The sequence below is a fragment of the Trematomus bernacchii genome, unplaced genomic scaffold (genome assembly GCF_902827165.1).
Source record: "Trematomus bernacchii unplaced genomic scaffold, fTreBer1.1, whole genome shotgun sequence".
Classification (NCBI taxonomy): Eukaryota; Metazoa; Chordata; class Actinopteri; order Perciformes; family Nototheniidae; genus Trematomus; species Trematomus bernacchii.
This window is the reverse complement of record NW_022987608.1, coordinates 2448650-2476431: the sequence shown is the minus strand read 5'-3', so window position 1 is coordinate 2476431 and position 27782 is coordinate 2448650. Positions and strand designations below refer to the sequence as shown.

General features: G+C 40.8%; 1 protein-coding gene across 3 annotated transcripts; it reads left to right on the top strand.

Moving 5' to 3' along the window:
* Nucleotides 1-347: 347 nt before the first annotated feature.
* On the top strand, nt 348-27668 carry waslb (WASP like actin nucleation promoting factor b). Of its 3 annotated transcripts, XM_034131525.1 has the most exons (12): nt 348-718; nt 1462-1486; nt 8121-8255; nt 8612-8698; nt 10239-10335; nt 12595-12618; nt 16671-16854; nt 18087-18129; nt 20401-20554; nt 22328-22857; nt 24202-24310; nt 26701-27668. In XM_034131525.1, the coding sequence occupies exons 1-12, from the start codon at nt 681-683 to the stop codon at nt 26760-26762; spliced, it is 1488 nt and encodes a 495-aa protein (XP_033987416.1). In that variant the 5' UTR covers nt 348-680; the 3' UTR covers nt 26763-27668. The 3 variants fall into 3 exon arrangements, with proteins under 3 accessions (XP_033987416.1, XP_033987414.1, XP_033987415.1); XM_034131523.1 differs by lacking the exon at nt 1462-1486; XM_034131524.1 differs by lacking the exons at nt 1462-1486; nt 12595-12618.
* Nucleotides 27669-27782: the final 114 nt, after the last annotated feature.

Below are 27782 nucleotides of genomic sequence, written 5' to 3'. Positions count from 1 at the left end.
TTGTATGCCATTATCTTTCCCACTTGCACCTTATTTCTTATCTCCTCCCATTCTGCACTCACACACATTCCTGCCATAAAAGACACGGGCAGACTGGATCAAACCATCTGCATAGGGGGTACGCTGATGATTGTAATTCTATTTAGCATCATTTCCGTACTTACATTCTACCAGAATAAAGTTGTCATGTTATCTACTTCTATATAATCTTCTCACTGTTTGCTGTTCCCAAATATAACCCTTTTTGATTATGTAGGACACAGCTAGGAAACGTGTGACCCCTATTCCCAGATAATGAACTCGTCCTTACCCTGCCATGTTGGATGGAGCTGGCTCTGGGCTGTGTGGCGGGTGGACTTCCCAGGAAACTTTTTTTTTTTTTTTAGCGTTTTCCTTCTTCGCTCAGTCGCTGCAGTTTTGACCTTATTTTAAAAAGGACAACTGCATCCCTAAAACGACATACATTTCTTGGCACCCCTTCTTGTGGACCTCCAGGATAAACCGGTGTGAGGGGGTCGCAGGAAGGCCACGGATGACCGAGGGATTGTTTATGTTGTTGGATCTCCTATAACGAGTTACAGTCGGTGCACACTTTATAAATTGATCCCCAATAATGAGTGGACATCCGCCGCAACGTCGGCAAGCAAACGTCGGTTCCATACTCCTGACACCGCAGGAAAATGACTGCCTTTTCAACTACCTTGGCAGGAAATGCATTGTAAGTTTTCAATTTAAATGTTATGTATGATAGCAGTAAACATGCTAACTGTTTGTTTTCTTCACGCGACCAACGGCTAGCTCGTGAGATGTAACGGTTTGTTTATGGCCTTTAGTTTGTTGTTTTCCCGGGGAAATACTTTAGCGGTTGGTTTGTTTTGACAGCAGAAAAGGGAGAGTTGGCTGGGTTCATCGTCCCATTTGAAAAAAAAAACAGTTGTATCCCTGTTCCAGGCCTCCACTATGAACTTTTAAAGCTTGACACACCTGAAAGCACCCAGGAAATCCTCCTGACACACCGCTGACAGCTAGCCTGGCTGAGCTAAGCCTAGCATTGGCTACAGGAGTGAATAGCTGTGTTTTTGGAGCTGTTAAATCAATCAGCGCTATTTTGCATTACATAACATAGCTCTGAACCTTGGTTGTTTTCGGGAAGTGTGTCCTCGGTGAAGAATGTGCCCACCAGACTTGTTCTAGGACATCTCAAAAGTCCTCAGACTAGGTTCAAAACCTGAGCAGAAAGCAGGTGTGAAGACAGTCCATAAGATCAGTAATGCACTGTCACGATTCAATATTGAGTCTGATATGATGCAACACGTGTAGCATGATTCAGCTGACTCATTTTTATGGTTACACTGTGTCTGTATTTATGCAACACATGTGCAATCAACAATATTACACAGCAGTAGCTTAACCTAACATTTATTTTACATGTTCTTCTGTCTCCTCTTTGTCATCTTGCAGGACTACAACTACAGAACACCCACAGGCTAGTACATATGAATATTATTCAACTATATAAGGAATTGGAGCAGTTCAAACTAGTTATTATTCCCCAGGGAAGCAGAGAACAGGATGTTTGCCTCCCAGAGCAGCATATTGTTTTTTACTGTGGCTCATCACAATTAAAATATTGTAAGCTTTTTTAGGTAGTGGATGGTAGCTTTAAATCTTTGTTATTATGGCTGACCTGTCAAAGGAATAAGGGTGTTTGAGTTATCTGGAAACTCTCGGAAAATTGCATCACCACCTTTAAGGTAGTCAAATGTGTAAATCTTTCACTGTGAAGTTTGATGATATTTCTCTCAGCAGTGAGGGTTTTGTTAAATTTCCCAAAAAATTGTGTGCACAGGACAACCCTGAATAAGAGGCACGGTTTGAGATCCATATAAAGTTCACCGTGTTCATGTGGGATATAGAAAATTGTATTATTCCCATTGTATATAACCAAATTGCTTTGAAGCTTTTTTAGAAACTATGTCACCAGTGATATCATCTGGAAAGAATGCCTCTCCTTTGCCTGTTATTGATAGCATTGACAGATAAGACATGTTGAAAGTCAAGTGTCAGATACATACATGTGCTCTAGGTGTAGAAAAATCTAGTTTATATCAATATTATATTGCGATGTCATACAGTAAGTGTTGACTTTTCCTGGTTTGAAGGGCTGGACTACAGTGAAGTGATGTCATTTTCTGAATTTACAGGACTGTTCAAGCTTTTCTACTACTGTATTTGCCAACTGCTTAATCATTTTATCCAAGTTACGGATGATTATGTATCAAAATTCTCATTGTATAAATATTTTGTGAAGGCATCAAACCTACAATGTTGTGACAGTATCAAAATTGATATAGGTGAGAAAAATGTGATTTACTTTAAATCGTCCAGCCCTAAGCCGAGACATTGCCTGTTCTCCTGTAACTTTCCCCATGCTGATCATACTGACCTCTCAGTGTGTACAGTAAAGGTTGTGTATGACTGACATATTTTCTTGGTGTGTGAGGTGTGTGTGTGTGTGTGTGTGTGTTGGCTTTGGAAAGGCATTTCCTGTCCCATCATACATGATGTCAGCCTGTCAGTGTGCGAGCCTCACCCCCTCCCTTGCAGCTTCCTGAGGTGTGTCTTCCTACACCTATATAACCTGTTTTAAACAAAATAAAATGACGAATATCCTCAGGCATTTTGGCAATGGTGTCACTGGTGGCTGGACTAGAATCCTATCGAAATTGCAAAATGCACTTGTGCAATATCCAACTTGCAAGAGGTCCAATATTTAAAGAATTGTTTCGGCCCCTGGTTTACAGATCGTATTGTACAAACGTATGAACAATTATGCAAACAATTATCATAATGTGTCTGCATATATCAGTCCAAAACAAATTAGATATTTGTTTCCAAATTGCTCAGCCCTGTCACTTCGCATGTGAGCACAATCCAGAACATTCCTGGCAGTCCTACGCTTTGTGTGTCAGTGCACAACTTTGCATGCAGAGAGAGTCAGTGTGTGTGTGGGGGTGAGTGAGAGAGAGTGAAGGAGACAGACATTGTGTGTCTCCCCAGCCAATCTAATTAGGATGCCCACCAGTGATTTAGTGGCCGACTGAGTGAGAGTGTGTCATGTGCTTGTGCAGAAATTGTGTCAACTTTTGCCTTCCCTTTTTATTTGTACTGTTCATTGTAAGATGCACAGCCATTAATGGGCTCCGTTCAGCCGAGTTACACTTGATTTATTCTGGCTCTTAAAAGCTTTTTTGCATATTAGCTTATTCTTTTAAGGTAACCGAGATCTCTCTCACTCAGTATTGAGAGGTTATGGTCAACAGTGATACTGTACAAAGGACATGTTTTTCAGCAGCTTTGCTCTGAATATTTCTGCTGTAATGTTGCTTCAATGACATAGAAAACACTCTACATGTTTTAAATTCTGTGGCACTACTTTTTCGCCTGCTCTTCAGACGGTAGCTGAGTATTGATAAAACAAATATTTGGAGAGGCAAAAGTTCATTCAAATTACAAAAAAATTAATAATTGTATTTTTTATTGAGATGTAATGATCAGTCGATCCAATAAATGAACAGATAAATAATCTCCTACTATTTTGACAATCAATTCATTGTTCACGCACAAATGTCAGAAGATGCTGTTTCAGTTTCTCAAATATGGAGATTTGTTCTCCTTTTATATCACATTAAACAGAATTTAGTTTTATGTAGTATCTTAGTGCAACAAAGCATACAGAATACACATGACATGTACGGGCATTTAGTGTGTAGTTTAGTTAGTGAGTTGTGTACCTTCTTGGATCATGTTTTAGGAAGTACATGTTAGTATTTCCACCTGCATTCTGCTGCATGTCTGAATAATGCATCTACACACACACACACACACACACACACACACACACACACACACACATAAAGAGCAACACACAGACAGGTACATGCACAGTGCTCTTACTCATTGGTTTTGCTCATTGGTATTCTTTCTGCTGTTTTCCCCATCAGCGACAGTCTGACTGGGCAAAGGGTGTGTGGGGGTGTGTGTGTGTGTGTGTTGCCTGATCAGCAGTCCTCTCATACAGGAAGTCCTGTGGTCAGCCTCCTCTGGTGATTTGTGCTGGAGAAGTGGAACATTAATCTTCTTTTCCTCCACTTTGCCCCCTTTCTCTCCTTCCTTCCTTCCTCCTGTTTAGTCTCTCCTTACAGCATTACTATCATCTGCTGTCATTCATATTTTCTCTTCAGGACTTCATCAAGCCCATCTCTTCCTCCTGTACATCCCATCCGTCTCCTATTACTCCCACACACTGTCCCTTTGTCCCTCTCCCTACACTGCCTCGCTTCCTTTTCTATGTTCCTACCCATCTTTTACTTGCTGTCCTTCCAGAAGATCATGTGAAGAGGTGTGATGATTGTGTGCCAATATGGAACAGCTTGACCAAATGGCTATTGGACCGCATTCAAAATGAGTCAGCTATAGTTGGCTTCTGCAGAAAGCAGATTTTTTTTTGCATGTCCTGACTTCCTTTTTCACACAGAATATAAGTTTTGAATATATTCTTTAAGGTAGTTTCCAGAAACTCTCCTAAATCAGGATGGATTTTTTCTCTGTGGAAAAAGTAAGATAGTGATTGTGCAGTGTGTGTGCTGAGCTTCATCATAGTAGCAGAAAGAATAAGAGAGATGTTTTTTGTGTGTGACTGTAAGCAAGTATGATTTTTATTTTTTTGTCGGGTCTTGATGACGCCATAGACGCAGCTTTACTTCCTGCCTTCGGCCCTGTCAGGAACAATCAGCGCTCCATGGGCAGATGAAGCCCCGGGATTTAGCAGCATGGACACCATTAACATCGCTGTTGCATAGAAATTCTTTCATAAAGAGGAATTCATACAATCCGATTTGATGTAGGGTAAAAAACAACATAATTAAGAGCTGTAATGCTGCTATGAGGCGACAAATTGTCATATCTTCATAGTCTGTTGATGCTGAGTTCTTAAATGTAGGTTGAAATTTGGATGCATGTCAATTAGTAGTAGCATCGGGCTATTAAATGAATATAATGCAGCGGAGGTTGAGAGAGAGAGCTCTAATTGGCTGATACATTGAGGTTAGACTCGCATCATACACCATCCTTATGGTGTAACATCTCCTCCACGTGCACGTGTTACAACCTAAATTGTATAATAGTGTCTTTTCTCTTTTGTCTGCTACAGTGGCTGTGAACAGTGTGTAGTCCGAATTACATTTTTGAGGGGGCCTAGGATTTGATTGCCTAATTAAAAGACTGTCTATATGTTTGGAACTAGTCTTTTGGCAGTTCTTCTTATAAGACACAGACAAGTGGTCCTATTTCACTTGAAACATTTTTAAAGGAACTTTTGTAGCTTCTAACTTCACCTGCCTTTTCAGAACTTGTTCAAACTGCTAGCCTTAGCGCTCAATTCTGATTTATTGCTAAGGTCAGATCTTTTTGGATTGCTGTCAACATTGTTTTTAAAAGTGGTCAATGGTTAAAAGACTATTGACAAAGACGTAGCATACGATTGTACCGAGATATCAGAATTTACGATTTCATTTAGTTCATGAGAAGTTGAAGCCAGGGAATTTGTGGGCAGATATGATAACAAGGACGAGCAGAAAGAGAGCCACATAATTGTTTTTGTCATGCAATAAGTGCTACTTGTCATGCAGTAATCATTCATACAGTTGGCAAATATCAATAAAGGGACTAGGGACATTCATTGCTTTCAATGTTATTAAAGTTTAAGTTGCAGCTGTACTGTTTTCGACTTATAAACTGCTCTTAAAACAAGCAAAAATAAAATAGACAACATGCTTAGAGAGAAAATAACCAGAAAAAACACAGATAAATCTTTGCTGCTGTGGAAATATGTGTCTTGCTGGCATTACTTTAAATAAAATCTACCTCTTTGCATCTGCTTCATTTAAACATCACATTTACACATCACGTTGTTGAAGTATCTTCCAGGAAGCACTGAGTTGAAAAGGTGATCAGCAGCGACTCCCTGTGAGCTGCCGCTGCTTTCATCTGTGTGTTAATGACTGAAGTCAGACCCCCTGCTGTGTATGAGCCCCCCCCGGCCCCCTGTAAACCTGCTGGAGCCTCATCTGCTCTTATGATCATGGATGTGTCTGAGTGTGTTACAGTTGTGCTTCTCAGCGTGTGTCATTGTGCAGCTTACACAGCAACAACTAGGGCAGCTGTTGCCTTTCTTTATCCACTGCAGAGTCGGTGCTGTAAACACAGACTGACGCAGAGCTGTATCTCCAGCAGATCTTGAGTTTTGCAAACATGGGCTTTGCAGATTAAGGACGATAACGGTCATATCCGCTACAGTTCTCTATCATATAGACGGTTCGGCCACACGAGGCCGACAGGGACACGCATAAAACGATAACGATAACGGGTCCCAAGGTGGGTAGATCTGCGTACGAAACGTTCTGGGGGGGGGCTCCGTGTTTACGCCTATACGATCATTTCCTGATAACGTTGAAGCAATAGCCCCGCCTCTCCTGCTCAGAGATCAGCTGCTGGGCTCTCAGAAGAGGGGGAGGAAAAGAGAGGCTCCGTTTGTTATTCTTATATTATTATATAGAGTCGTAATTCATTTGTTTTAAAGCTCAATAAATAACAAAGAAGACCTCTGACCGGCACTTTTCTAATTTTGTCCGGAAGATTTCAACTTTAACGGACATGTTGACCGGCGAAAAAAAATCTAACTGAAACTCTGCCGCACGGTCCCCTCGTCCCCTGGAAGAGGCGGAGAGGTGGGTGTTTTTCATCTGCTGGTGGACTACCGGGGAGATTTACAGCAGGAGCAAACGCTTGCCTCGGGGAGGGAGAAAAAGAGCCAGAGCGTCCACAGTGGAGAATAAACAGAAGGGCAACCATGGCAACCATGCACGGGAAGTCTTCTAAGCTGCTTTTGTGGCAGGAGTACAGCGCCACTTACAGGCCCGGCATATGTACTACAGCGTCTCCAGCGCTTTCGAGCAGTCTCGTGTGAACGGACACGTTTCTGGTGCCTATTGCGTGTGGACGGAAGACTTTTTTGATATCGATTTCGGTCCGTTTGCGTTATCGTCCTCGTGGCTCCAGCCTGAGACAGTTGATGAGTTCAGAGACACATTGAAGGTTACGTTGCTACCAACCTGCGTTAGTGTTGCCATCAATTCATTGCTTTCATTTTGCACTTTGGGCAATGTCTGGGGAATCAGGTCCTAACATCGTACTGAGTTTCACTTTCCAGGTGCACAGCAAGAGATTGTCGATGTAAGCGGTGTTCTCACTTATGGAGAAACTTAGTAATTTGCTCATAAATAACTGAGTCTCTTTCCGTTTCGTGACTTTGTCTGACACCGACAGAATCGTACGAATCTCGTCCTCTCGCCAGCTAGACATTTTGGTTTGCTGATTCATGTAAAGGAACCCATGAAAACCTCATCAACACACAAACATCTTCATTGTGAATTATCCGGACAATGAGCAATTCAACGTATTGGGACATTTTGCGTTCTCACATACAGCTTCTTCGCATGACGTCTAATTTAGGGTTCAGTGAATGTGTGACGAGAGCTTTGGTTTAATAGGGATCAATCTTTTAATTTCCTTTATACCAGCGGTTCCCAACCTTTTTCAACTCAGGGCCCACATAAGAATCTAAAATATGTTCGCCGCCCACATTCAACCATAAACAATACAGAGGCTAAATAAAGTTCTGATTGGTCAACTCAGAACATGTGACACAGACCGTTGTCAAGGACTGTAATGACCGTTGCTAAGGAGGATCAAGAAAGAGAAAGGAAAAGAGGTTCAAATAAAAAAAAATCTTAATAATTAAATGTTTCCACTCAAATCATAATGTTTTGCAAATAATTTGGCGGCCCACTTGCAATGCCTTCGCGGCCCACTAGGGGTCACGGCCCACAGGCTGGGAACCGCTACTTTACACAGTATGTATTTTCATTTTAGCATATTGTATTAGCATATTGTATTAGCATATTGTATTAGCATATTGGGCTGTACTAGGTTAAAACCCTTGTTAGAAACCTCTTGGTTTGGCTTTGCCTGACTCTCCCTCTCTTCTCCTCTCCCTCCAGTCCCTGTCCTCGGCCGTGGTGCAGCTGTACACCGCAGACAGGAACTCCATCTGGAACAAGAGAGGCTGCGGGGTGGCCTGTCTGGTCAAAGACAACCCGCTGCGATCCTACTTCATCCGGGTGTGGGACATCAAGGTGAGGACGTACAGAGCAGCACATAAACACTGTAGTAGCTGAGGGATGATGGAACTCACCACCAATAATATTATATATAATATATTATGCTGTTATGTTAAATGTTTGTTGTTCATATATTGTGTCTTGATATCTGTCTATGTTGATGTTACACATGGAGCTGCTGGGATGCAAGTCACATTTCAGACTTGATCTGACCATAAAAGTATTATCGTATCGTATGTGGTGTACCGCCATTTCATATTCCTGACCACCTCATCATTTTATAGCCACACGGTAAAGTCTGTGGGATGCTGTTAGTGTTTGATATATATGGTGAAGCATTTATTTAACTGTGTCTGTGTGTTTTCCCACAGGAGGGTAAGATGATGTTTGAACAGGAGCTGTACAACAACTTCAGCATCTACCTCCCCAAACCTTACTTCATCACATTTACTGGAGATGTGAGTTTTCCTATACTCTTTGTCTTATAAATACTTTTTTCTTCATTTGTAGTCAATTTCAGGATCTGCCTCTCATGCAAACTACGTCTTAACACCAGAGACATTACATTGAATAAAATACATTTAAGTCTTTGAGAAAGGGCGCTGATATCCTTGATGAAAAAAACAAATATTGACATTCAAACTGTGGGGGGGGATTTGGAAAGCACATTTTTAACAAGAAAAAATATATTTTGGAAATCAGTTTATTCCTGGGGATGATTTTGTTCAACAAATCAAGTACAAACGCTTTGCTACAGAGTTTATGTTCATCAGAAAATGTATATGAGAACTGTCATATGTGAGCCCACATCCACGTTACCTACCAAAAGTCATTGTGACATCTCTTTGTAGGGATGGGTATCGTTAAGGTTTTAACGGTACTACTACTTTTATCGATACCGCTTATCGGTCCGGTCTTTTAACGGTACTTTTATCGGTTCTTTTGGAGAGAAAAATGAGGTAAACTAACTATATGTTGTATGTCAGGGACTACGGATGGAAATTAGCTCAAAGCTAAAATCCGGCATATTTACACTTGAAGCATTATTTGTCTAAAGTGTTCATTAAAGGTAGGGTAGGTAAGTTTGAGAAACCGGCTCGAGATACACTTTTTGTTATATTCCATGGAATGCTCTTAACATCCCGATAGCAATGAATATCTGAAATGCTTTGACAAAAAATCCATAAAAAAATGTCATCTGTGGAAGCCTTAGTACTGTAAAAAGCACGACCAATCATCTGAGCCGACCCGGCTAAAATAACTGGATGGCCTACCTGCCTGTCAGCCTTCCATCTGTGCACAAACTTATCTCGTGCCCTCATTGGTCATGTGCGCGTTCGTGTGTGTTGGAGGAGGGGCTCTGTAAGGAAGTGGCAGATTTTCTCCGGTTGTGTATTTTCAAATTCTAGCGATCTCAAGCCGGTTTCTCAAAATTACCTACCCTACCTTTAATGTGCATAGTCCCTATTCAAATAAACAATTAAATGAAAAATGAAAATAAACAAATTGTGAACAAAACTAACATTGCTTTTTATTTAAATTAAATACATAATATTTCACATCAAAAGAAACAACAACGTTTTAACAAATCGTATTAAATAATCTGGTGACAGAACTGTAAACAGAATGGCTGAAACTTTAACAAAGTGTGTGTGTGTGTGTGTGTGTGTGTGTGTGTGTGTGTGTGTGTGTGTGTGTGTGTGTGTGTGTGTGTGTGTGTGTGTGTGTGTGTGTGTGTGTGTGTGTGTGTGTGTGTGTGTGTGTGTGTGTGTGTGTGTGTGTGGTGTGTGTGTGTGTGTGTGTGTGTGTGTGTGTGTGTGTGTGTGTGTGTGTGTGTGTGTGTGTGTGTGTGTGTGTGTGTGTGTGTGTGTGTGTGTGTGTGTGTGTGTGTGTGTGTGTGTGTGTGTGTGTGTGTGTGTGTGTGTGTGTGTGTGTGTGTGTGTGTGTGTGTGTGTGTGTGTGTGTGTGTGTGTGTGTGTGTGTGTGTGTGTGTCACAGAACTGCCAGGTGGGTCTGAACTTTGCCAGTGAGGAGGAGACGAAGCGCTTCCGCAGCCATGTGAACGAGCTCATCGGGAGAAGACAGAGGAAATCTGGTACCTACTTACTGCTGCGGCAAACATGCCTACAAACCTTCCTCCTGACCGAACATACTGAAAGAATGACGGGTTTAGAAAATATATATCTTGTGTTCAAAATAATCCATTGTTTCTATGAGATCAAGTCTGACGTTATTCTTGCATTACAGCAGCTGTATTTGCAACGTGAACAAAGACAAATATTTAACACAAGAAACAACAGACTTTTAACCTAACATTACAATCGCTGAATACAATATGTTTAAGACCCTTTAACCTACATTTGATCTGGGATTGAACTCTGTATTTGATTTTAGAATTGACTGGTAAACAAGAGTCTAACCTTATTAAATCATGAGATTCTGTATCTTCTATTTTAAGGGAAACTATTTATATTCACAGTTCAGTCTTTGAGCTTATTTCAAGTTAAATTAAAACACGGATGCAGAAAGTCGTTTTCAAAAGCAGTCAGTTTGTCACGTCTGCTTCTGTCTATACTTTGCTTTATGTGTCTTTTTAAAGGATGCAATAGGAGGTTTTGGCTTGAATTAATCCCTTGGCTTGACTAGTGTGAACACAAGATCATATTCATTTCTAAACTTGTCATTCTTTTTTACAATTCTCAACCACACAGACCTGGGCAAAATGGTTTTAACTTCCATACATGACCCAAATGAATTCTGAAGTACTATACAGATGCTTAAATCATACTTTAGGCCTGATATACGAGTCTATTTAAACCAACACTTCACCAAAGAGTCATGTATTGGACATGTTTAAGAATGCTTTGCCTGGGTCTGCTAAAACTATACCATCTACTGCTTCCTCTGATTTACTTTGAAAACCCATATCACCGTTTTAAACCTTGCCGTCATTAAGGTGCTCTTATGACACTTCCAAAGTCAAATCACAATAATGTTTTCTGTCAAATGTTTATGATAAATCCAGAATAACTGTAAGCAAAACCTCTGGGATGCATCACAACACTGCCCTCTGGGGGTTGAACAAATATACTGACTGGCAAAAGAAATACATGGAAACAAGTATTGAGAGGAATTCCCTCATGGGCATAATATTTCCACAGTGTCATCAATTGATCATGGTTATTTTCTTTGAGTTATGCCCTCTTTTATTAATTAAGATTGAGCAGCAAAGAATTGTGTGTTTGTCGAACAACCTACTCTACTATATTTACTTTTTTTTAATCCAGCACCAACAATTAGACTTAACTGGCAAAAGACAAAACTGAAAGGCAATTTAACAACATTTATTTTTGCATTAAAACACCTATCTTGTCTTTCTATCCAATGAAATGAGCCGTGAATGTTTGACTGATTGACATTGTTTTTGCGACACCATACGATCACCAACACATTTTTATATATTTCTTGCTTGATTAACCCTTAGATGCACGAGTGACTGGACCCTACACTCTTCCATAAGTGGGTCAAAAAGGACCCGTATTAGAATAATATGTGTTTTTATGCCATTTTTGTCATTTTGGTTATGAAAAATCTCTTGTATAATATTTAGTATTATATTTTGGTTCACACTAGAAATATTTTATATTTAATTTTTCACTATTTATCATTTTAGACATTTTTTAAAACGTTTTCCCAGAGGATCACATAGAAAATGCATGCGGGTCATATTTGACCCACTTATGGAAGCTTGGGGTAGTAATACAAAAACTACAATTTCTTAAAATTTTAATGGCATGATATCCAAAACATGTTTATTGAGGAATAGCTGGAATATGAAATGATAAAAAAATGTAATTACAAAGATACTTCAAGAAAACCACCTCACCGGGTAAAAAAAGACCCACTTATGCAATCTAAGGGTTAAGACCGCCTGACTTCCTCTCCTTGGGGTCACTTCCTCACCTTTAAACGGATCCTTCTTTAATCTCTTGCCCTTCAGCCGTCTGCACCGGGTGTCAAATGATATCAACACGTCTTCTTCTGTGATCTTCAGCCATTGGAAAATTCAAGCCGTCAGTTTTCTGGCGTTGAATGTCTGTACGAATTTAACACTAGCAGTCGTGGCTGTGAAGAATGTCTGATTAACGTCTCCTAAAATGCGCTAACCACACACTTCGCTTGGCAAACTTCCCCTAACTTTCCATTCTGTGCAGCACATGCACAAAGCCGCCGAGCCTCACACTCACCAATAAACTCTCTTTGTAAATCTCTGTCTGACACATTCGCTTCTCACTAACACAACCCACTAAATAGCACAGCATTGTAACGATTCAATTTGTATGTGTGTTCACAGAGAAGAGACGCGACCCTCCAAATGGTACGTTTTCAAATGTGTCCTGACGTTAGCTTCAGAAATAAACACGAGAGAAGTGTAGAGCGGGAATCAGACTTGTGCAAATGGGAAATATTTAGTAAGTGCTTTTCACAGACATAGTCACAAAGTGCTTCACAAAGCATTAAAACATCATACAAATGAAGACGTGCTAAAAACACAATAAAAACATAAAATAAAATAGAATAAACGCACACAAGTTACCTAAATGCTGCCCAAACAGGAATGTCAATTTAGATCACAAAAAAACTTCTGGAACTTACGAATGAACTATTCAGTACAGCCCTAATTACAATGCAGTTACACTCCAAGATATCACAGTGACCTTAAAGCAGGGGTGTCAAACTCAAGGCCCGGGGGCCAAATCCGGCCCGCCACTTCACTGTATGTGGCCCACAAGAGCTTGCAAAGAATATAATATGTTTATTATAAGGTTACGTGCCGCTTTTCAGGAGCACGTTGCCCATAAACTACATGTCCCACAATGCATCTCATTTTGTGAGATGCGCACTGAAGAGACTTGCCATTACTTGCAATTATTTGCCCTAGACTTCTGCTTTCAGACGTAGTTAATTATAAAGTTATTACCCTATCCAATAATAATCCAATGCAGAGGAAATATTGTTAAATAATACATTATTTTATATATATTATATATATTTATCTATGTATATTCATATAGTCTTAAAGTTACCACCGGCCCTTTGAGTGCAACCATAATTCTAATGTGGCCCGCGATGAAATTGAGTTTGACAGCCCTGCCTTAAAGTGAGCCTCTATCTATAAACTACGTGCCCTTCATGGCCCGCCCCTCACTAATTATGATGACGTTACAGAAGGAATGCATTTGCAGAAACGCACACTTTGTTTGTGGACAAGCAGCATCACACACACACAGCCTGGGGTCGAGCTCAAGGCTGACATGAAGCACGGTTTGAAACAGCTGGCTTATTAATACGTGTGAGCATGCACACACATTTCCACGTTCAGCTTATATTTGAACAGCAGTTGGCCTGCGGATGCTTTTCGGGTCACGTGTGGTCAGATGCTGTCATTCGTGACGTAGCTAAACCACCGTGTAACTCGGAGCTGGTATAAACCATTTCTGGGATAATGGGTTGACTTTATTGACAGACTCTGCCTTGATATTCTGTTATAGCTTGTTTTCAGATCATGCAAAGGAAAGGAGAATTAAAAGGATGCTTCGTCCGAGTCATGTTCCTGTCTTGGATTTGTCATTTCTGAGCATCTTGTGTTTGAATTGGTGCCAAAGTCATCCATGCCCGACCCACAGGAGCATCTCCTCTCCGTCTCCATCTCCATCTGTCTCACTTTTAGCTTCCATACGGCATTCCTGTCTGTCATCTCCAGTCTGCTTTCCGTCTATTCTGCCCTTTTCTCATCATTTCTGCCCTGTCATCCCTTTCCGGTCTTCATTTCTCCGTCTTCTTGTCTTCTCTCACCGTGCAGATTCACCATGTTTTCAAACCCCCCCCCCCCTGAGATTAACGTGGGATTACGCACGGATGGGGTTTTAATGGGTTACGTAAAAAAAATAATATCCAGCACTAAATCCAGAATGATTTGCTGGGATTAGATCCATTCGTGTGTTTTGCAGGGAGAGGGAGGAGACGGTAGTGGAGGTGGGGGGGGGGGGAAATGTTCGCTGGGGGCCAATCCGAGCAAAGATAATCTGACAGTGCTTCCCGCTGAGATGGAAAGTCAAAGGGATAGAAAATGATTGCAAAACAGATAGAAAATATGCGGAGCTCAGACACACGGATAAAGCAGGGACATTTGGTGAACAATTTGCATAGGAGGAAACTCTTGCTGTGATGGAAGGAATGTGAAAGGAAGTGGAAACTTAAAGTGTTGGCGGGCCCTTCTTACTTTCTGATGGCACTGCTGGATGTCTGCCCTCACAGCTCAGACAGCGTGTAAACTCTGTCTGATGAGGATATTACTTCAGTAAATGCACTAAGTCCGTCACAAGTTGGCTTATTTTCAGTGCTTTTGGGAAACCTTTGCGATCATCATCATCATTTGATTTCATGAGAATCTTTTCTCCGAGAAGACTGGACTCGATTCTGAAGAGACAACAATTGGATTGCGCTTTTTCCTCGACTTACAACGTCATATTAAAGCGGAAGCTGTGTGTCAATCTTGGGAATGAGAATCTCCTGGATGTGACGCACCATATTTCTTGTCGGAGAAACAATACCATAGATCTTTCTGGAGCCAAAACTCAACCAGAAGTCATTTTGTTGAACCCTGGATCTTCTTTGGACTCTCTCTATCTGAGCTCTCTGTATCTCTCATGCCCTGCTAACATCTGCCACGATGATGTTCTGCACCACCTTCCTGTCCGCTCCCTCTGAGGATCCTAACTATGAAGTCAATGGAGGAGGAGGAGGAGGAGGAGGTGGAGGTTTGAGTCCAGGGAGCTGCCTGACCTCTTTACACTGCCTGGTTCTCCCTCAGGACGAACTGTACCCACCCAACGCTCCAGTCTCCGTACCCTCCGGAGAGGGAGCTCAAAACCTGGTGGACAAAATGCTTTTAGGTGTCGGTATGAGCACCTGCGGGGCGAAAGAGGGGGGGTGTATTTGGGACCGGGTGAGGAGGCGACGCAGCCGCTCCGCCTCGCCATCGCCCAGCAAAACACCCAAAAGTCCATGTAGTGAAAGTTTCAAAGGTACGGAGGCAATGCTACCTCTTAATAGTGATTTAAATCCACGTTGTTTGGCTGCACGTGTGTGACAGAGTTCCTGTGGTTGTTTGTTAGCGGTTCACATTAGTGCGTAGTTATGTGACATGTGGGTGTATCTTATCGCCTCCAGTCCAATTTAGTGTCGTCATGTAAAGAAGAAAAAGTGACCTATTCCTGTTCTTTAGATGTATGTACAAAGGCAAAAAGTGCATCTATTATTCACATTCAAATAAATGTAATTGTTTGTCTGTTTTATGTTGGTAGTTGAGCAAACAAATCTATGGGTTTTCTCTCCGACGGCAATTTAGTCTCAACGCCCAATATATCACACACCGGTCATCGTACAGTATACGTTTTTTAGTTTTTTTAAAGCTAATAAAAACGTAAATTCTTGACAGACCATAGCCAATGCTTTCCGAGCATCTTCTTCTGCCTCTTTAGCTCTCCGCGTGGAAACCCATTACCTATCAAAGCCCAAACGTGATTTGTCAATTCTACCCAGACTACAAACCAAAGCCAGAATGACTCCAATAAAAATATTTGTTGCATTGCTGCCAGATGTTGCGTTCATACTGTATGCAGATATCAGTTTTAAGTCAGATAACCCGGTGTCATTACTGCCTGTCATGGCCCTATTGAGAATAACATATCAAAAGGAGTAAATAATAGACTGTCTTTTCACTACTAAAGAAATAACAAACTGACAGTTATGATGATTGAGTGAACTTGCTTAAAAGGACTCAAAACTAAGACTAAAGGATGCTCACTAAACCTACGTTCTACAACATATTAAAAGCTTTTATATCAATGACATTGTGAACTGTGCTTGTTATGTTTTGGTATTCTGTCATTTTGAACCTGAAGTATTGTTATAATCTCATATCTTTTAAGCCCAAATAAAATATCCAGCTTCTTTTTTGCCAAACAGTCTATATTTTAGTCTGCTTTGGAAAACATTTATTAGGCAAGGCGGCAAGAATATATGTTTTCAGTCTCGATTTGAAAATAGTAAGAGTTTCTGCGGACGTGCATGATTCGGGCAATTTGTTCCAGATTGTCGGGGCATAATTTTTATTTTATTCATTACGTAACATAGGCAGCACTGCTGTCCCTAAAGAAGCTCCATGTTCGCATTTCATAATAGACCTTATTTCTGACCCTGTCTGTGTTTAAGAAGGTCATTTTATTCCACGTTAAAGTAGATTTAGTGCAAAACCCCACATCTAAAGATTTGCCTCTTTTTATATTTCAGTGAAACAATTGACTTCTAGGTTTTCCACACGTTGTATTATACATACCCTAATCTTTATTGTCTTTCCTTATTAAGGCCCGACGTTGCCCATGGCTACGGTGGACATCAAAAACCCAGAGATCAGCAACATGCAGCGTTACAACAACAACTCTCAGGTGAACAACATCGTGCACTCGGCATTCCCAAAGAGGGAGAAGAAGGGCAAGTCCAAGAAAAAGAGGCTGACCAAGGCAGACATCGGCACACCCAGCAACTTCCAGTGAGTCAAATACATCTTTCAATTACTCTTTATCATATTGTAGGAGCCAAAATGCTTTAGCTGTCGTTTACATTTGTATGTCAGGGTTTGTGGAAAGACAATGAGGCTGAGCTAGGTTCAGTGTGTAAACAGTTCGGTGTGGTCATGCTTTTGATTATTCTTTGCGTTACTTTGTTCATTTAACATCTTAAACTTTAACTTAAGTACAGACTTTAATACTTTAAACGCGTCAAAGTAGCCTAGCTACTAGCTAATTGAGCCACCACAGATATGTCCTACCGTGATGCATATTGTGCCGTATGGTTTGTGTGATCCTGCAAACTTTGAATGCATTCTGGCTATAGATGAGAGCAACACATCCTGGTACTTTCCCTCTGCGCAAGGCCACGCCCCTTTTTGTGAGAAAAACACTCGCTGTCATTTGATTGGCGGTAAATACAGATTATGAAGTTTTCGCCTGTTACATCGAAAAATGTATAATACTGCACCTTTTGTATCTACAAGGAGCCCAATGATGAGGGTCAGACAGGCAAATAATTGAACAATGTTATTCGATGATCTGCGTCAATTTATAGTTTAATAGATGGATCGATGTCTGGTCAGTTTGCCGGTGGACGAGTGGCAGGCAGCAGGCTTACATTTAAACTGTCATTTCTGAATGAAATCGATTCTTTTACTGTCCTTTTTTTCTTAGAGGAAGTAAAGAAAATCCTTATCCTGGATCATTTTTTGTTGTTTAACATGCAATACACTGCACAGCAGCTTTAATACATGATGATAGCATTACAATGAGGATTAAATAGTGTTAATCTGTTCAGTTCAAGACACAACTGCAGATTACACACAGTACAACAGCTCCATGACTGTAGGTCGTTGAGTTTATTCTACTTTCTTATATGACTCCGATATCCCATGCCCATATAAGGACTGGTGATCTGGACGAGGCTTTAATCCAGTCGGGAATCCTTTAGATTCTGATCCTATACAGCATGAGGAGTTATTGGTAACGCAGGAATATCGGAGTGATGCTTTTCAGGAATAGTCCGAGGCAGCTTTCATATTCTTTTAAGCGATTCTGCAGGTTACCACTGGGCCCTCAGGAATTCAAAAACAGAGGAGTGTATGGCTGCAATGTATTGAACTTCTACTTGTGTGTTTCTTCCCTATTTTGGGGATATGTGCTGCATTTATCTTCACCTTCTCACCAGCTCTCCCTTTCTCTTCTCTCACAGGCACATCGGGCACGTAGGATGGGATCCAAATACCGGTTTTGATGTAAGTGCAAAACAAGAATGTATTTGAAATGTGTTCATAGGCGTGTCTCACACATCGTATGCTACCTCCAGATGTTCCTAAAACTTGGCCTCTTGGTGATCTGATCCTCAGTCACACATCCCTCAGACTCTTCAAATTGTATTTCGCCTCCAAAAATATTAAACGGAGCTGCGCAGCCAAGTCATCATCAGGAGGGTTACACGAGGATATATTTGAGAGGGAAGAGACTCAACCTGTATCTGCATAATCCATGGACTCAGTCCCAAAAAAAACATCATCAGTAATTATAGCGTGCAGGATGATGAGCACCAGATCACACGGGTCAGAGGACTTACCGTCAGCAAATGAAAAAGATGAATTCAGATGATTTCATAACTTAAAGCTTTCAAGGACTGATTTAATTGGATGATGTCAGTCAGTGTTTCCGCCAGACCAGGGCTGAGAGGGCATCCACCAAGTAGGGATGGGTATCGTTAAGGTTTTAACGGTACTACTACTTTTATCGACACCGCTTATCGACCCGGTCTTTTAACGGTACTCTTATCGGTTCTTTTGGAGAGAAAAAATGAGGTAAACTAACTAAACAAATTGTGAACAAAACTAACATTGCTTTTTATTTAAATTAAATACATAATATTTCACATCAAAAGAAACCACAGTGTTTTAACAAATCTTATTAAATAATGTGATGACAGAACTGTAAACAGAATGGCTGAAACTTTAACAAACTAAATAACTCAGTTCCCTCTAATCATTAACCCATGTTTGTATCATTGAGTTAACTCCATGTGTTGCTGCTAGCATACATAACACCTGACGTGGAAAAGTTACTCGTGGATGGGGCTACAGAGCCACTAGAAAGACAGTCGAACCCGGTGCATTTCTCCGTCTGAATGTGGAGCACTTTTGATAAATGTTTAGACAAATTGCTCGTGTTACCGCCCTTACATGCTAAACTCTTATTGCACTTTTGGTAACGAGCATTGTCCACATCGAGACGGGTAAAGTTTAACCACACCTTGGAGCGCGTTCTGTCCGTGTGTGTGTGTTGCTGCATGTAGCAGCTGCGTGTGTGTGTGTGTGTGTGTGTGTGTGTTGCTGCATGTAGCAGCTGCGTGTGTGTAAACTGCGCCGCCCCCTCGCACACAGACAGGGGAGAGAGATCTCTCGTCTGGATTGGAAAGATCAAAAATACTAAAAATAATCATAGACGCATTTTGCAGTCTTTTTGCGTATTAGATACGGAGTTGGCGACACTAAAACTGCAATATAATGTTTGTGTAGCAATAATACACATGACACATATTTTAGATGTCTCCAGTACCGATAAAAAGACCGATAACGTCGGAGCTTAACGGTACCAACCACGGTCTTTAATAATTCAGCCTCCGGGCCCGTTTAATACTCGGTACCCATCCCTACCACCAAGCCCCCCCGGCCGCTTACACAGTAAATTCCAATGTTAATAAAAGCTGTATACGTTTTTTGGGAGTTTGATTTATTTTAAATTAACACAAATACAAAATTAAAACCTATAATTGCACACTAAAACCATTATTTCAAAAAAAGAACTATTTCACATAAACCTCTGGTTTTTACTGGGTCTGGGGCAGTTCAACTTGATTTTGGGGGGGGGGGGGGGTGCGCCATAGTTTATGGGCGCTGTACGCAATATAGGCGTAATTCTGTTAGTATAAGATAATAAGATGTACTTTGTTGATCCAAAATCGGGAAATTGTGTTATGAAATAAAAAATAAAAAATTTCCTTTTATTTCTAACTTTTTTTTTTTCAATTTTCGGCGCCCCCCCCCATAGATTGATGCGCCCTTAGCATTCGCCTATACTGCCTATGCCAAGGGCCGGCCCTGGTAGTAAATAATGATCATTCAATAATGATTTCTTCCTGGTTGGCTCACAGAAAGAAAATTCCTGGTAGTGTTACCCCACGCCACCAGGGGGCAGCATAACAGCTAGTATTATTATTGTAGTTTTTTTAATAATTTGTAGTTTATTGAAAATCTACTTTTCTGAAGTTGTCTTCACAGAGGAGACATCACAAAGGATTCACAAATACTTTTTTTAAATATCTGATTCTGATTTAATGGCACAGAATCAGCTGATGAGTTTTTCCTCTCAGTTGAAACAAAGTTTGATGTTAATACAGTTTGGAGCAAATGTGCCCCAATGACAATTATCAATTGTATCTCTGTTACATGAGCATTTTCTAATAATTCAGTACAATAATCCCAAAATCTGGTTTCCTCCTTCAGTTGAATAACTTGGACCCAGAGCTGAAGAATCTGTTCGACATGTGCGGCATCTCCGAGGCTCAGCTGAAGGACAAGGAGACCTCCAAGGTCATCTACGACTTCATCGAGAAGAAGGGAGGTGTAGAAGCTGTCAAAAATGAGCTACGGAGACAAGGTAACGCTCTTTAGATGTTGGAAATACAAATGGTGTTCGGGCCTGGAAAGATAAAATAGATTATATTCTCGTTGAAACAAAAAAGGGGAAATCCAACACTTTTGACAGTAATCTAACTGTGTGGTCGTGTTGTCCTCAGGTCCGCCCAGCTGGAGCGGTAGGTTCCTCCGCATGCTGCTCTGCATGTCAACTTGAAATGATAGTGTTTGACGTTTTTGCGCTTACTAAGTTAGTTCATTGTTTGCCCTTTTGGTTTGTTCTTGAGTTTGGTTTTTGATCATTATCTGACCTGCGAGACATGAAATATCATTCACAATTCACACTAATTTGAGTCGCTGAGAGGCTAAACTTGGCTTAAGGCTGTGAGGCGTTTTCAAAAAGAGTCCGTTCAGAAGCTGAAAGGTTAATCATATTTCATAAACAAAAAGGAAACCTACGATAACATAACTAGGACCACACGGTCAACAGAAAAATCAAATCAGCAAATGCTCACCCTCTAAAAAACACACACCCGGAAGTGCTAAACAAATACAAATAAAAGTGGTCTAAACAAACGGCAGGGTGTCCGCGGGGTCTTAAAAAGTATTAAAAGTTGATCAATCAATTTAGCGAAAATGAAGGCTATTAAAAAGTATTAAACGGCATTTTCCAAGGTATTACATTTTGTAGCTTGTTTTCAATAAGTATATAAATTGTCCAAAGAGGTTGTATTCTACAGTCTGCCTGAATGTAATCATTGCGTAGGTGTGTAGTGTGATTCTGTGTAGTTTATTTATGGCATCCCGTTGGATTTGACGTCATCTGAACAGGACATCGCACACTCACTGCTTGATAGCGCGCGAAGGTCCGTTTACGCCGGTTGTTAAACAACATCGTTATGGGGAAATGCAAGTCTGCGTCCAAATGGTTGGAAGATAAGGAGGAAGGACAATCAATACTGTATATAGTCAATGTGAGGTAAAGTGTGTCGCCAATGTAACCGGTTAAAACTCAAAGTGGCGATGAGGTCTTAAAATGTATGGAAAGGGTCTTAAAAAAGGTCTTAAAAGGTATTACATCTGACTTCAGGATTCCTGCATATACCCTGAAACGATAATAAAACGACAAATAAACTCAGGCTTAATAGCATTTTGGCTCCTACAGTTTCTAACAGCAGGTGAAGGCTGCCCCTTGTGGTGTGTACATATAACTGCACGATGCATTTTTGACAGTGCTGTGAAATTCTTTGTGATCATCCAGATCTTCTGTCTGTCCCTTTTCTATGAACATATTTTTGGATCAAGTGTAAAGAGGACATGAGAGGAGATCTGGATGTTGCTCCCGGCTGCAGTGTGCTCTCTGACTGATGATCATAGATAGATTTAAAAACATAGTTACAAAGTGCTTTCAAGTGAAAATACACAGAGAGCAAGTGAACTAAACGACAGCATCTAAAGATGAAAACACAGTCAAACAGATAGAAAATAATAATGATATTGAAGTGACTGTTATTTTGTATATATTGATTGTTGTGCTTTTATTTAGGTCTTAATGTGTGCATATGTATAAATGTGTCTGTTGATTGTGTATATATAGGTATATACATATTTGTATATATATTTTGTATTCGGGATTGTGGGAAACGGTGTTTCGATCTCTCTGTCTGTACACACAAACTGAAATATTGACAATAAAGTTGACTTTGACATTAAATGAAAAATAAAAATCAGATCAAATGTCACCAGTACTAAATACGCAATTTCTTAAAGTTTTCTGATTGTCTTTTATCTCCAGCTCCTCCTCCTCCTCCATCCCGAGGCGGCCCTCCTCCTCCTCCTCCTCCCCCCCACCACGCCTCAGCTCCTCCCCCACCTCCTCCCGCCCGGGGTCGAGGAGCCCCTCCGCCTCCCCCCCCCTCCAGAGCTCCTGTCTCCGCGCCCCCTCCTCCTCCTCCTCCTCCATCCCGCCCGGGCATGTCCGGTCCTCCTCCGCCTCCTCCTCCTCCCAGCAGAGGCTCCCTCCCTCCTCCCCCTCCTCCTGCCCATGCCTCGATCCACGTGGCTCCTCCCCCTCCGCCTCCTCCTGCCTCGATGGAAGGACCTCCGCCTCCCCCTCCTCCTCCACCTCCTCCTGGTCCTCCTCCCCCCGCCCCCCCACCCCCCATGGAGGCTAACGAAGGAGAGGTGCCCAAGTCGGCCCTGCTGAGTCAGATCAGAGAGGGACGCCAGCTGAAGAAGGTGGAGCAGAAAGAGCGGCCGGTGTCCAACAACACGGGCAGAGACTCGCTTCTGGTGCAAATCCGACAAGGAATCCAACTCAAAGTGGTCAGTAGCCAATCAAATATCAGAGATCAGAATCCGGAATCATTTATAAGTCCCGCAGCGGGGAAATGCATAACATTTATATTCAGTTTAATATTTAATATTCCATCCCTCACATACTTATGTATATCAAATAACTTGCTTTATTGTTTGTTTTTGTTATTGTTCATTTGTAAATTCAACATGTATATTTTTCTACTTTCTTGTTTATTTCTAGTCTTTTTAATTTGTATTGTACAATGCCATGTCTTTTATGCTGCTGGAACACAAATTGGGATCAATAAAGTACTATCTTATCTAGGGATGCTCCGATCGACATCGGCCGATACTCACTCTCTGCCGACCAATCGGTGCTTTCTAAAAATGCCGATCGCGAGAGCCGATCGCATGACGTAAAATGATGACGTAAAATACATGACACTTTTCTCTGTGTGCGGCAAAACAAGCTCGCCAAAATGGCTTCACCAGTCTGGCAGTATTTAAAGGTGTCTGAAAAAGACAGTAAAATAGCGGTATGCAACGTGTGTGTGAAGCAGAAATCCTGCAGCTCCACCCGCTGTGACGGACCGGTGAGCAGAGCAACACACACACTAAGAGTTAGACCTAACACACTTAGCTATTGTATCTATCTCTGGAACAAGCTAAACCAGTTATAAATATGTTTATTCTTCACTGTCGGGTCACTCAGTACTGGATCAGTGAGCTGCATGAGATACTGACAGGCTGTCAAGAGAGAGGGAGAGAGAGGGGGAGAGAGGGAGAGAGGACAAGAGAGCGCTTCCGCTCATCTCTCCCGTGTTATTATCCAAAGTTAATGTAAACTTGAATAATGTACTTCATTTGAATGTAATAATGATGTTGGTTGTTGTTTGTGGAAGCTCCAGTGAATGAGCCCCATTAACTGAGTTGTAAACATCACTTTAAATGGAAGATCCCCATAGGCCCCGCCCACTCGATCGGAATCGGCCGATAATGATTCCGGCGATCGGCCCCAAAATTGGCGATCGGAGCATCCCTAATCTTATCTTATAACAGCAAAAGTGACATAGCAGATAAAAAGTAGTACACTAATAATAAAGTAGCTAGCATGTTGTGATGCAAGTACATTTTCAGACTTGATCCGACAAAACATTTTAATCGTTATGGTATCGTATGTTAAATATAGAGAATAGCACACATTAGACATTTAAATAAATAAATAAGTTCACAACCATGACTAAAAAATGAGTAGCAGCAATTAGAAGGTGACATATATACATATTAAACTATTGAGACCTTTATACAAATGAAATGTTGAAAATATGTTTTCATCTTTACCCTGTGCTTTAACTCTGTGCTTCTTTACAGAGGGAAGAAAATAGCGATTCGGCTCCTTCCACCCCCGCCCTGTCGGCAGGCATCGTGGGGGCCCTGATGGAGGTGATGCAGAAACGCAGCAAGGCCATTCACTCCTCAGGTGAAAACACACAAACATCCACCATCTATCTACCTGACCATCAACTCTCTTATAATCTTTGTTCTCTGCACGGTAGAACGTGTACATACTGTCATAAGTACACTTAATATTTACTTAACATTATTCACTTCAGTCCAAAGCAACGAGTCAAACACAACTGTCTTAACACAGCACAGTACCTGGAGTTAGTAATAATGAACATAAACAGTGACATTTGGAAGGAAATGCATGTAAAATCTACAGATGAGGGTCTTAACATTTGGACTTATTGTCACAAATAAGTACAAAATGAAAAAAACACTAATAAAATAAGTAGAAAACGGAGCAAATTCAAAATGATGAGTGTCTGAAAAGGAGTAACGGAGCGTCCACACAGCAGCGTTAAAAAAATCTTGGAGGTGGGCGTATCTGAAGCTTGGGGATTTTTTGCGACCAACAACCAATCACATGAATCTCCCGCCCCCGACATACGAAGCAAAAAAGCCCGAAGTAAACTGGATATAAACTCCCCAAACAGGCGAAAACCTACCACTGTCTCTGCCACCTCCCTCCATGCCTGGCTCCTCCGGTTTGTATCCCGGTAGGTAATTAGGGACTGGTCATAAAGCACCGGGTGATTCCCTACCGCTAATTTCTCCTCCATTTTTTGGAATATGAGGAAATGACCTGCGGTATGTCTCTCCCAGCATACACGCGGTTTGATTGGCTAGCGCTTGAACTGTCAGATTTGCATACACGGGATTTGATTGGCTGACGCTTCCACCTCAGCTTCAAAAGTTGAACGTTGCTCAACTTTTGAATCCTGAGATGCCTGGAAGTCTCCGCTCTGCTTCCCACAATGCAGTTCGGCGAAAAGTGAGGGAAAGTGACGTCACCCCATTCAAAGTGAATGGGCAGAAGCGTTTCAAGATTTTTTTAACGCTGCTGTGTGGACGCTCCGTTAGAATAAGCACAAAATGATATTACTCAAATGTATTTATTTTCAGACTGTGCTTCAGGTGTAATATCCAATCTACATCAAACATGTATATATATCAGTGGCGAACCGTCAGGGCCTTCAAGGTATTCAGAGAATACCCTGGAACACTCGGATAAAACAAACAAAAAATCGATTTAATTATATAAATAAAATGTATGTAAAATGAATAAATGAGAATGGTATCTGTAATATTACAGTGTTACGTTGATTTGTTTGTCCTTCTCGGTCCATGCACTACGCATTTCAGTGGTTTTGTGTTAGAAAAAAAATGCAACCAATCAGATGTTTGTCTGGGTCTCTGGGTAGAATATCCTTCAACCAAGGTATTCTATATCCTTGATAGAATACAAGGTTCAAGGTTCTTTATTTGTCATACGAACATAGCTACAGTGTAGTTATGTCGATGAAAATCTTAGGTCACAGGCTTCTCCAACAGTGCAACACAATAATACAGATAAACAGAAAAATATAGTGCAAGTAAATATTAAACCCTGGCCGTTGCACTGAATGAGAGCGTACCTTTGGATTGACAGTTTGATCAACCAATCATATACCAATGGGCGTATTCTTTCAGAGTTCCCCTCGGTTCCAGGGTATTCTAGAAGGCCCGGTAGTTCACTGGCTCGAGACAGAGGATCTAGATCAGGGGTGTCAAACTCAATTTCATCCCGGGCCACATTAGCATTATGGTTATATAAATATATATAGACTATATAAATATTTAATATATATAAAATAATGTATTATATTACATAATTTCCTCTGCATTGGATTATTATCGGATAGGGTAATAACTTCATAATTAACTACGTCTGAAAGCAGAAGTCTAGGGCAAATAATTGCAAGTCTCTTCAGTGCCATGTCACAAAACGAGATGCATTCTGGGACATGTAGTTTATGGGCAACGTGCCTCTGTAAAGTGGCATGTAACCGTATAATAAACGTATTATATTCTTTGCATGCTCTTGCGGAGGGTGTGTGTGTGTGTGTCTACAGAAGGTCCAGTTGTGATAGACACGGTTCGCCACTGATATATATTAATATACACGTATATGTATTCAGTTCTGATTATTTCACTATTAATTTGAGTGGATTGAGAAGTTCACCTTGCCTCTTAAACCTCTATAAATGGAGCAGTTTGTTGACATTTTGCGTCACTAACTGTATGTCAAATGACACACTGTCGCCCAAAAATAAATTAGACTTTCACCACTTTCTCTTCGGTCTCGAACATCCCTCTTGGTTCCTTTTTCTCTATTGGGGAAATACTTCTTCGCTTGAAGTAAGAAAATAGAAAGTGATATCCTTTTCAACAGACAGAAGGAAATTACACTTTTTCTTGCTGCTATAAATACATCTTTATTTGTCTGGAGAATACACATTGTTTGATATCTCTTCTTCTCTCCCACAGATGAGGACGATGACGATGAAGATGATGAAGACTTTGAGGATGATGATGAGTGGGATGACTAGCGATATTTCATCTTTTGATCCTACCCTCCCTTATCCGTGGATAACACTAAAATAGTTCTTAAAAGAAACTTTAATTACAAAACTCTAACTGTAAATGTTCTATCAACTTGCTGTATATTTGTGTTGCCTTTTATGCTTATTTTTTTGTATTAATCTGTGCAATACCTCATTTAATCTGTGATTGTTTGACATTTTCATATCTTAGGTCATTGTTTCTCTATCTCCATCTTGTCTGCCGGCTCCATTATGTGTCTTCCCATCTCTCTGCACCCTTACCTCCATCTGTCGCTTCATATCTGCCTCCTCTCATCGCACATGTTTCCTCTGCCATGTCCCCAGATTAACATGTGCAGTTCTTCAGGAAATTGTCTATTTTTCTTTAGGTCAGTGGGTGAAGGGAGGGCTTAGTCGCCACAAATCCTTCATCAATCGTGTCTTCAATGTCCGTCAGGAGGGAAAAAACTATTTTCGTAACCGATTGCTCTCTAGTTTATTTGTACTTATTCAAAGGAACCTAGTTTAGCACTCGTATTTTCTTAAAAGAAAGAAGGAAAAAAATACTAAAATGCTCTTTTTTGGAATATATAGCTTCATTCGCTGTCGACTGTACATTTGCTCCAGAGTTTGAGTCTTGTTATATTTTTGCACAGATTGAAAGAGGAGACTTGGCGCATGAATACAGGACATTTTGAGATCTGTATCATTTTGGAACATATGCTTTAAGAACCCAATACACTACAAACAGTATAGCCTACACATGTAGGTAGCCCACAGTGTTATGTTCGGCTATTCATTGTGAATTATTGTTATTTTTTTGTTACTGTTACACTACAGGTTCAATTGAAATTGTGCTTCTTTTCTTTTTATCTTTTTTTCGGAGTATTAATAAATGACTGTTTGTTGGAATCAGGTCATTCATTATGTAAAGCTTAAAGGGGACCTATCATGCAAAATGCACTTTTGTACGTCTTTTATACATGAATATGTGTCCCCGGTGTTCCAGGGAACTCACCAAGTGTC

Excerpts from the sequence above, each read along its gene's own strand:
- waslb (XM_034131523.1), top strand. The coding sequence starts at position 614 with ATGAGTGGACATCCGCCGCAACGTCGGCAAGCAAACGTCGGTTCCATA. Across the intron at positions 8,699-10,238 it reads TCATCACATTTACTGGAGAT|AACTGCCAGGTGGGTCTGAA; the intron begins GTGAGTTTTCCT and ends TGTGTGTCACAG. Across the intron at positions 16,855-18,086 it reads GGCACACCCAGCAACTTCCA|GCACATCGGGCACGTAGGAT; the intron begins GTGAGTCAAATA and ends CTTCTCTCACAG.